The following is an 11,838-nucleotide window of genomic DNA, read 5'->3' as shown; positions in this document are numbered from 1 at the left end:
AGTGACAGTGTGGGGCTGACTCAGTGGGAACATGGCGGAGTTGTCTGCGGCAGCGCCACAGTTCCAGCCGCTGCCGACCCCCGGCTGCCCGGAGCCGGAGGGAAACGGCGAGGCGTGCGGCGCCCCCGAGCCCGACCCCGTCATCTACTTCATCAGGAAAGCTCCCGGAGCCGACCCGCTCCCCCCCGGGCCCGCGGAACACCTCCAGCTGCTCTGGCCACCGCCACCGCCACCGCCGCCACCGCCCGCCTGCGGCTCCCCCACGGCAACCGCCACTGACAGGCCCCGGACACACCAACGTGAGCGATTCCCGGCCTCCCCTCCCCTCCCCTCCCTCCCTCACACCCTCACCTCCCCTCACACCCCTCCCCTCACACCCCTCACACTCCCCTCCCTCACACCCCTCACACTCCCCTCCCTCACACTCCCCTCCCCTCACACACTCACACCCTCACCCTCCCCTCACACCCCTCACCTCACACCCTCCCCTCACACACTCACACCCTCCCCTCCTCCCCTCCTCATACCCTCTCCTCACACCCTCCCCTCCCTCACACCCTCCCCTCACACACTCCCTCACACCCTTCCCTCACACTCCCCTCCCTCACACACTCACACCCTCCCCTCCTCCCCTCCTCATACCCTCTCCTCACACCCTCCCCTCCCTCACACCCTCCCCTCACACACTCCCTCACACCCTTCCCTCACACTCCCCTCCCTCACACACTCACACCCTCCCTCACACCCCTCACCTCACCCTCCCTCACACCCCTCACACTCCCCTCACCCTCACCTCCCTCACACCCTCCCCTCACACACTCACACCCTCCCCTCCTCCCCTCACACACTCACACCCTCCCTCACACCCCTCACCTCACCCTCCCCCCTCACACCCCTCACACTCCCTCACCCTCACCTCCCTCACACCCTCCCCTCACACACTCACACCCTCCCCTCCTCCCCTCACACACTCACACCCTCCCTCACACCCCTCACCTCACCCTCCCCTCCCTCACACCCTCCCCTCCCCTCCCTCACACACTCCCCTCACACACTCACAACCTCACCCTCCCTCACACCCCTCACACTCCCCTCCCTCACACACTCACACCCTCCCTCACACCCCTCACACTCCCCTCCCTCACACACTCACACCCTCCCTCACACCCCTCACACTCCCCTCCCTCACACACTCACACCCTCCCTCACACCCCTCACCTCACCCTCCCCTCACACCCCTCACCCCTCACCTCACACCCTCCCCTCACACACTCACACCCTCACCCTCCCCTCACACCCTCCCTCACACCCCTCACACTCCCCTCCCTCACACACTCACACCCTCCCCTCCTCCCCTCACCCTCCTCATACCCTCTCCTCACACCCTCCCCTCCCTCACACCCTCCCCTCCTCCTCACACCCTCCCCTCACACACTCACACCCTCCCCTCACACCCTCCCCTCCTCTCATCCTCCCCTCGCTCACACACTCACACCCTCCCCTCCCTCACACACTCACACTCACACAACCTCCCACCCACACACCCTCCCTCCCTCACACACTCACACCCTCCCCTCCCCTCACACCCTCCCCTCCCCTCACACCCTCCCTTCACACACTCACACACCCTCCCTCCCCCCCTCACACCCTCCCCTCCCCTCATACCCTCCCTTCACACACTCACACACCCTCCCTCACACACTCACACCCTCCCCTCAACTCACACCCTCCCCTCCCTCACACACTCCCCTCCCTCACACACTCACACCCTCCCCTCACACCCCCGCTCCCTCACACACTCCCCTCCGCTCCCTCACACACTCACACCCTCCTCTCCCCTCCCTCACACACTCACACCCTCACATACCTTCTCCTCCCTCTCACACTCACATACCCTCCTCTCCCTCACACCCTCACTTACCCTCCCCTCCCTCACACACTCACACCCTCACATACCCTCCGCTCCCCTCCCTCACACACTCACACCCTCCCCTCACACCCCCGCTCCCTCACACACTCCCCTCCCCTCCCTCACACACTCACACCCTCCTCTCCCCTCCCTCACACACTCACACCCTCACATACCTTCTCCTCCCTCTCACACTCACATACCCTCCTCTCCCTCACACCCTCACTTACCCTCCCCTCCCTCACACACTCACACCCTCCTCTCCCCTCCCTCACACACTCACACCCTCACATACCTTCTCCTCCCTCTCACACTCACATACCCTCCTCTCCCTCACACCCTCACTTACCCTCCCCTCCCTCACACACTCACACCCTCACATACGCTCCGCTCCCCTCCCTCACACACTCACACCCTCACATACCCTCCGCTCCCCTCCCTCACACACTCACACCCTCTCATACCCTCCCCTTCTTCACACACTCACACCCTCACACCCCCTCCCTTCCCTCACACTCTCACATACCCTCTCCTCCCTCACACTCTCACATACCCTCTCCTCCCTCACACTCTCACATACCCTCTCCTCCCTCACACTCTCACATACCCTCTCCTCCCTCACACACTCACACCCTCACATATCCTCCCTCACACACTCACACCCTCACATATCCTCCCTCACACACATACCCTCACATACCCTCCCTCACACTCACACACTCACATACCCTCCCTTCCTTCGCATACCCTCATATATCCCCCCCTCCCTCACATACACATACCCTCCCTTCCCCTCCCTTCCTCTCCCTGTAGCTAAGTCTCCACTTAGGTTTAACAGAGTTCAAGGTCTGGAGCCCCAGCTTTCCCTGCGGAATTCAATCCAGTGGGAAAAGCCTGGCCACAGCAGGTTTGCAAGGCTGCAGCTTCCAGTTTAAGGCAATGTCTTGGTAAACATGATAATAATAATGATAATAATCTTTGCATTTGATACAGCGCCTTATCACGGCGTTGCAATGTCTCAAACGACTTCATATGATGTACTGTAAAGTTGGATTGACTGTTCATTTTGTGATTAGAAGCCTAGATTTAAGTTTCACATCAAATTAATGTACTCCACTGTCCTTTTGATTTTTTTCTGTCACACTTTCCTCTGGGTCCTAAGACCTCTTTTTATTCCAAACCAGAGATAACATATTTGTGGCAACTGACTAATAATCCTTACATTTGGCGCATTTTATCAAATGTAAGGCTAGTTCTTGTTGAGTTGGAAACTCTGTTTCAAATATTATAACCTGAGGTGTTTGTTAAAGTCAAACATTCTTGTCTCAATTTGTTTCTGTGGCTTTTAACCGAGTGGTAAGGATTTGAACACCAACATGTCCTGTATTCCTTGTGTTTTAATGGCAAGAATGCTTACACATATTTGCATTTTACGAGAAGTGTCCCCTACTACAGAGGACACTCTACTACCTACTACAGTAAAACTCATATAAGTCTGATCTGTATAAATCATATAAGCACCTTATATCTGTCCAAGTCCCGTTCAAGAATTTATATTCTATGCAAGTTTGACATAACTCGTACTTTGAATAAGTCATATTAAATCTATGGTCCCAAATAATAAGACTTACTTGAAATTTACTGTATATTCTTACTGTGCTGACAACAATGCCAGTTATACGTTGTGAATTGTTTTGAGTGTCGCATTATCTAAAATCACAGATTAATGGACTGGTACATTGGACTTGTTTTATATAAGTTGGTGGGTTATGGTGTAAGGCAAATAATTGATCGTAATCCTTGCATTTGATCTAGTTAAGTATCATGTGGTCTGATTGTCTCAGTTCTTCAAAGGAATTTACCGCATGCTGCAGTGGCTGTGTGGTTTGTCGGTGAACTCACGAGCCAATTTGCACACGGCAGTGTGACAAAAAGCCAGGAAGTGAGGGCCCATTTCTTTTTGAAGAATTATTAACTGGAGTTTAGGAGAAACTCCCTTTCCTTTTGGAACAGTTCCCTTTTTGCAAATTTCACCTGAACAGGCAAATGAGAGCTCCATTATAATGTCTTATTTGAATCATGGTACCTCGGACAATGCAGAACTCCCTCAGCAGTGTCAGCCAAGACTATGAGCTCAAAACTAACTTTTTTTTGACAAAATTATTCGTATGTGTTTTGCCACAACCTTATGACTTTGAGGCAAGAGTTTACTAACTGAATTAAAGCTGACACCAAGAAAATTGTGTTGAATCTTTTCGGAGTCTGGAAACTAGTGGTATGATTTTAGAGTCCTTGATTAACCACCCCATCAGCATTCAAAATAGGGGCTTTTTAAAATAAATCTAGAAAAATAAATCAGATTGTTGCAGTATATTGAGACTTTAAAAATGCAGAAGTAGATTTTTCAAATTTGAGTAAAAGCATTCTGCATTTCTGAAGTTTGAATGTACTTTAAATTATTTTACAATTTCAGTAAATGACTTCAGATGAACATTTTGTTTTAAAAAGGTGGTATCAAATATTTAGTAATAACTGTTGCATGGCCTCCTTGTCAATCTTAGTAGATACATGATTTCATTTGTCAAGTCGATCATTTTTGAAGGAGCTGAGTGCCTTTTGTAGAGTCATTCCACTCTTGTGGAAATCTAACTAGAAACTCAAGTAGTGTATTGAACAATAACTTTTTTTTAGATAATTCATTCCTGTGTGTTTTGCCTGATGTGTTTCCAAAATCACAAATGTACATCTTTAGTGAGCATGAAGGCATAAAAAGAGTTTTCAATCAAACACAAAGAGTTTATGCCCTTTTCTGGTTGAAGCAGAAAAAAGCACAATCATATCAAGTGGTGTGGATTTTCAAGGCTTTGCTAGAGGTTTAGATGTTTTACACGGTGTAGGTAGGATGTGGAATATACTAGTGTAAATTTTTGTAAGGCTGTAAAAGTTTTGTGAATGTGAAGCCCATGCGCTCGCAACGTGAAAGGTGCTATATAAATGTTAATTACATTTTAAGTGGTTATCGTATTTGAATCATTAAAATGTAGGAATATGGAGAGAAACAGAAGATAAATTGCATTACAATAACATGTACTTCTAGTTCCTTTTTATATAGCATGAACCTTTCAAAGCTCTTAACAAGCATGATGGAAAGTGTTAAGGGAAATGAAGGAATTTCACTGAATACATGGTTTAAGAGTTTTTTTAGGAGGCTTCTAAAGGCAGGGATAGAAGAAGCAAGGTGAAGAAAATTCAGAAAGGTTGAAGGCTTAGCCGTTGGAAGCAATCAACTAGAGTCAGATGAGTGGATGTCATAGGCTGGAAGAAATTGTGCAAGGAGCAACAAGACAGTGGAGGGATTAGAGTTGATATCTCTTGTAGCAGCACAGACTTGATATGTTCAGTGGTCTTATTCTGTGTTGAGATTTAAATCATGAGTTGTCTGGTCATTGATATTAGTTAAATCACTCAAATGTTGGCTGACTGTTGTTGAGAAACTAGTTTTTAAAGGCTTTACTCTCTCCTCTTCCCCCACCCCCCTCCATATTCAGCAGGACTGAATTGAAATTTATGGTTTTGAGGCTTGTTGCTGTGGTTTAAGACGACCAAAACTAGACAATAAGATCATGGTTTTAGTGGCTATCAATTATGGTACGATCGTGGCTGTCAATTATGGTATGATCTCTAGTAACAAATGTACCACTTTTAAACGGCTTCTCACCTCAGGTGCTGACTGCATCAATCTGCATGAGAGCACACTCCACCTCATGGAGTAGTACAGAACCTCTGTATCTTGTTCTACTTCCAATTCCCCTTTAAACCTCATATCCACGTTTCATGCTGTGACCTGCTCAGCTTTCCCCCACCTTTGTAAACATTGCCTGCTTCTGCCATTACCTCTCCCCTCGCACCACCAACTCTCTGCTCACCATACTACCGAACCCTTTACTTCACATGTGCACACTATCCAGAACTATGTAGCTTGTGTCCTTTCCCGCACTAGGCTCTGTGAACTGATCACCCCAATCCTAGCCCGGCTCCACTGGCTCCTCGTCCCCCATCGGGTCAAGTTCAAAATCCTTATCCTAACTATAAATCCCTCCATGGTCTTGCCCTCACCCTACCTCTTCAACCTTCTCAAACCATACCAACTCGCCCACTCCTTCCATTTGGCGGGCATCAGGCTGCTTTGTACCCCTGCCCTACCCGCCCAAGCATAACCCATCTGCCTCCACTCTCTGGAACTCTATCCCGAAGTCCCTATGACTTGCCCCCTCCCTCAAGGTCTGCCTCAAGACTTTTGACTTTGACCGTTCCTTTGGTCATCTTTTGCACCCACCCTCTTGGCATCCACCCCATCTCAAGTACAATCCTGGACTGTCCAGTGTCTTGGGACACCTTCCTGATGTGAAAAGTGCAGTGTAAATGTAACTTTGTTGCTAACCTGCTAAGGTTACCTGGTGTGATGCTGACTTTTGCTATAAGAGGCATTGTACCATAACTTGTAAATGCGGCGGCATTCACTTTGAAATTGCTTTCTGCAGTGCGAGTGAAATTGCTGGAGGAAAGATTTCATTATAAATGTGGCCCTTGGTAACAAGATAAACTCTGGAATGCATGATCCCAATCCCAGTTTTTAACCTAGGTGGCTAATATGTGAAATAAACTGGTGTTGAAAGAAAACTGCCAGCAAATTTAGATGGGTATAACATAACTGTTTGGCAAAGAAATTGATTGAAGGTTATAATAATCCTTATCATGTTATTGAGACATTTCAAAACTCTTCACAGGACTTTAATGTGAATTATAGTGACTGTGTATTTGTAGGCAAATGCGGCAGCCAATTTGCACTCTGGGACTTCATTTGAATTTCTCATCCTAATTTCTTGTTTTTCTTCCTCATCTGAGTGGTCCCCGAATATTTAGAATATTTCCGCAGGGGGCTGTAAACGTGTTCTCCTTGGAGCTTAACTTGCTCCAAGTTGACGTATTTGGCAACGTAATGTCAGAATAGAGCCTACCCTCTGTGGTGGTCTCGGTCGTCCCTTTCCTGAGCCAGACAGGTCCACGGTACTCCAGTCCACAGTACTCCACTGCTGATGACAGCACAACCCAAGCTCATCAGTAGAACTTGGAGGGACAGAACGGTCACTTGAGGAGGGACATGGATTCTTCCAACTCAACACCCATTAACACTGCAACCCAAAGCCCTAACAGGTTGGATGGTCCTAGCTGGACAAGCAGCAGGAAAGCATGTCAGACAGTACTTTCAGTGGCAAGCTATGTATTTTTAGCTGGTTAGACTCCAACAGACCCACAATGCACTCTAGTAGGGGCTCCGAAGCAACAGCTCTTGCCAACCTCATGCTCCCTGGTATTAGGGAAGCATCTTTCAGGGAGAGAATTCGCATTCCATCCTAATACCTGGGAATTTCCATGTATATGTGGGATGCGTGGTTTGGATACTCTTAAGAATGGTGATAAGTTTCTACATGTGCGAGATACTCAGCTGACCAAAAAAATCTATTTCACCATGTAGTTTCTCTTGATTGGCTCCCATCAGCGCCTCCTCACATCAGGCGCTGAGAGCATCACCATCCATGGTTGCACACTCCATCTTGCTAAGCCAGTCCGGAACTTGGGGTCTTGTTTGAGCTTCAACTATCCTTTCTACTCCATATCTGCACCATGACCCACCTCCGCAACGTCGCCCGGCTCTGCCACTGTCTCACACCGCAGGCCGCCGAAACCCTCATACATGCTTTCATTACATCGAGGCTCGACTATGCTAACTCATTACTTGTCGGCCTCCCCAACTTCTCCCTCCATAGACTGCAAATCATCCAGAACTCTGCAGCCCATGACCTCTCCCGCACTAGGCCTCGCAACCATATCACCCCCATCCTCGCCCAACTCCACTGGCTTCCCATCACACAGAGGGTACAGTTCAAGAATCTGGTCCTCACCTTCAAAGCCCTCCATGGTCTTGTGCCCCCCTACCTCTGCGACCTCCTAACCCTCTACAATCCTGTTCACTCCCTCTGCTCAGCGGGCTCTGACCTGCTTCACGTACCCCTGCCTTGCTAGCTCCACTATTGGCGAGCAGCCCTTCTGCCACTCTGTCCCCACACTCTGGAACTCCATTCCGCAGTCCCTCCGTCTTGCCCCCTCTTTTCCACCTTCAAGACCCTCCTCTTTGACTGTGGTTTCGATCTTGGAGTCCCTGCTTCCCCCTTGCCCTCCACCCTCCCCCACCACTACCCCCAGCTCGGGTCCCAGCTTGGGTCTGTAACTCTGTCTGTTCAGCGCCTTGGGAAGTCCTCCCGACGTGAAATGCGCTTTACAAATGTAATTTTGTTGTTGTAGTTTGAGATGGGGTGGGGAGAGATTTTGTAGAGACTGAGCTGGGTCCTACTTTCACAGCTGTCTTAACCCCGAAACTGTGGAACACTCTCCCTCAATCGCTCCGTCTTTTTCAAGTCTCGCCTGAAAACCTTTTCGACCGTGCTTATGGTCACCTCCCCCCACTTGCCACCGGCTCGGAGTCAGGCTCCGCCACTGTTATGTGCTCTTAGGCCATACCCTGCGTGGAGGGCACTATATAAGTGCAAATTGTTGTTGTTGTATCAATCAATGTTCCCGGATTGAGATCAGGAAGTGAGATATTGGCTGTTGTTTTTTCTCTTCCTGATCTTGGAGTTTCACCATGGTTCATCCTCCGGTCAGTGGGCTCCGATCTGCTCCATGTCTCCCGCCCGACCCGCCCTACCACCGGTGGCCGAGCTTTCAGCCTCTCTGCCCCCACACTCTGAAACTCCATCCCACGGTCCCTTCGCCTCGCTTCCTCCCTCGCCTCCTTCAAGGCCTCTTCGATCGGGCCTTTAGTCGCCCTCCCACCTCTCTGCCTTCCCTCATCCCTACCCCACCCCTACCTCATGCTCGGGTCCCGACCCCTGACTGTTCAGCGCTTTGGCACGTCCTCTCAATGTGAAAGGCGCTCTATAAATGTAACTTTGTTGTTGTTATTTCCCTGACTTGGATCAGCTAACTCAAGGCGGACCAGGAATTAACCTGGGATCTCCCTGTAATTTCCAGAAATTTATCTCGGTCCATTTTGAAACCGTTTATAGTTCCGTGTTCCAACACTTATGCTGGCAGTTTGTTTCACATTCCTTTTACTAAGAAATATTCTTCACACTTTCAATTCCTGTTGTGGTTTTGTTAGTTTGAAGTTGTGCGTTAGAAAACGTACCTGTCTCTAAACTTTCTAAATGTATATAGCTTTAGTAAAACTCTGCCTCCCTCCAGTCTTTTCAAAGGAATAAAAGTCCTGAGGTGATCAATCGTTCCTCATAGTTCTGTATATTAATTTGTGGATTAATCTATTATGCACAATTTACAAATTACATATGTAATTTTTTTATTGTAATCCTGTGCAGATCAGTGTGCCACACATGAATCGTGTATTCACTTGGCACCAGAGAAAATTGCCTTCCAATTAAATTGATAACTATCTTGGCTGAAGAACTACACAGAGCAATGCATTTGCCCCTTCAACTAAAAACCACACAGCACAGTGTATTTACTTACTCAACTGAAAACCACACAGTTCCAACCATCCCCTCAAGAACTGATAGTTGGCAAGTTGCTGGCCTGCCAACATAACTGAACAAAAGTGTAGCTCTTACACCTTGACCACAGGTGTTTGAATAGTTTGTAGAAAAGTGAATGTATGTGGTGCTAAATGTACTACATTTCCTAGTTAGGATGCAACAGGTCAATGATTTGATTTGGACCATATAACCTGTAAAGAGCCACGTATTCAGTGTTGCCCCATGGCTCGAGAAATCATGTCGAGCACTGTTTGATTAAATAAAAAGACAGTATAGTAAAAATGTCACTGTTTTACTTCAAATACAGTAGCAGCTCTTTGGACACTTGTATGTTGAACACTAAATCAATTTAAAGTTTACTGTTGTCTCTTTTGAGTTAGGTCCTTAATTGAACCATAGGTCCTTAGTAATATTCCTTCATGCCCTGTTTGGAAGATGTATTGGTTGCACAGTGAACAGTAACCTTGAAAACAACCTACCTGTGGGAGGTGGGTTTAAATGCTCAGTATTTTAGGAGGTCATACTGTACCAGATTGGGTGGAATCATTACCTTGTCACAGTAAAACATGAATGAATGAACTGAGAGCACTTGGAAACTGTGAGTGGAAAGCAGAAGATGTTGCATTGAGAACAAAATAAATTGCCTCATGGTTCCTATGTGTTTAGTTCTGTGCATATATACTTATATACTGTGGCAGGAATTAGTGTGGTGGAAGGATGTTGGTACTGTAGTAACAAGGCACCAATTTATCAAAAAGCTAGAATTTTCATTTTAAATAACTACAATGTGTGGTTGAAATACCATTGCTGGAGACATCAGTGTGCTATCTACTCCGAGCCCAAATTCCCCTTAGGTGGGAAACATACATCACATTTATAAAGCAGCAAAGCTCTGTTGACCTTTCAGTAATCTGAAGGGGTCTCTTTCACAGAAATCTCTAGTGACGAGATGGTCCAGTAGCTCCCATTCCAGTTCACTTTGGCGAGAGTCTTCTTCACTCAGGAGTTCATCAAGTTTTCTCATTCAGAGAGGAATTCTCCAAGACTCCTGCTCTGGGCAGGGTCCTTCTGCCTTACAGAACCCCACACTCCAGGCTCTCCAGTCAGTTCTCTGGAAGGGTTGTTGTGGACCGACCCTCTGAGGCTGTGGTAACCTCGTTTGCACTGTTAAAAAACAAGTGTGGAATTTAATTTTGAAAATAGGACTGCTGTGGCCGTGCCCTCCCTGTGTGTTGTATTGACAAATGCTAAATAGAAGGCATGCATAACTTTACACCAATGGAAGCGTAAAATTGGGTTGTAGTTTCATTAAATAGTTTTAGTAGATTTGTGGCACTTAAAAAAACGTTTGGGGCTATTTATGTGTAAAAGCATCTTTGACACATTCTACTGGGTTCCTGTATGTTCTTGCTGCTTGTTCCTCTCCACACCTCTGTTGCATGATTGGTGTACAAGCTTTTAGCCCTAAGGCTAAAACACTCTCTGGAACACTCTGTAACACTCAAAAATCCTTTGCCTTGTACTGCTTTCCCTGCCTGAAAAAAACTTAGATTTTCGACCATGCCCTCAATCAACATCCATAACCACTCATCATCTTTCTCCCACTTTGCTCAGTGATCTGCATCTCTGTAATGTACCTTTACCCTCTCCTGCTAACCTGTTGTAGCTACTTATTAGTGTCTGTGTAAAAACACTAGGTGTTTACCACAGCCCTGCACCTTAATGTCCTGTTGTCTCGGTTTATCTAATCGTATGGTTCACTTTCTCAGTCTGATTTAGCATCTTATACACTTATACACTTCTATAGGTTCCTTCTGAATCATTTCTTTGTGAGACCAAAGAGTCCTAGTCATTCTTCATAACTCATTCTTCTAACTAGGAGATTATCCTCATTGCTCTCTGCAATGCATCTAGGGCCTTAGGTTGGGGCAACAAGTCCTGTGCATGGCACTCTCGGTTCTATCTAACCACTGCTTTATCCAGCTCGAGTATTTCCAGGGATCTGAACTCAGTTGATTTGGCAATATATTCTAACATCTCGTTAGCCTTGCTTTTTATTGTTTCTTTCTACTTGATGAGTGAATTAACATCCCTGAGTCTCTTTCAACTTCCACAAAGTGCACACACCTACTATTTTTACTTTGTATATACAGTACGTTACATTTTCAGTATTAAACTCCATTTGCCATGGATCTTTCTAAGTATTCACTTTATTGTACTCTCTTTGTAAAATCTTAGCTGCCTCCTCTGATTCCACAGTTCAGGGAATGGCTCTAAATTGCCCCACTTTAATCAGTATTTTCCTATCATTCTGGGCCT

General features: G+C 47.3%; 1 protein-coding gene across 4 annotated transcripts in view; it reads left to right on the top strand.

Annotated features, from left to right (window-relative positions):
• rufy3 (RUN and FYVE domain containing 3) overlaps positions 1 to 11,838 on the top strand; it is a 64,922-nt gene continuing 53,084 nt past the window's right edge. The window contains exon 1 of one of the 4 annotated variants that reach the window (XM_042332274.1): positions 1 to 299. In XM_042332274.1, coding sequence (XP_042188208.1) covers positions 32 to 299 — 268 coding nt within the window. In that variant the 5' untranslated portion in view covers positions 1 to 31. The remainder of the gene's footprint in view (positions 300 to 11,838) is intronic. The other 3 variants (XM_042332272.1, XM_042332255.1, XM_042332259.1) reach the window with 3 other exon arrangements.

The sequence above is a fragment of the Callorhinchus milii genome, unplaced genomic scaffold, assembly GCF_018977255.1.
Source record: "Callorhinchus milii isolate IMCB2004 unplaced genomic scaffold, IMCB_Cmil_1.0 Scaffold1, whole genome shotgun sequence".
Taxonomy (NCBI): domain Eukaryota; kingdom Metazoa; phylum Chordata; class Chondrichthyes; order Chimaeriformes; family Callorhinchidae; genus Callorhinchus; species Callorhinchus milii.
This window is presented reverse-complemented; position numbering and strand designations above follow the sequence as displayed.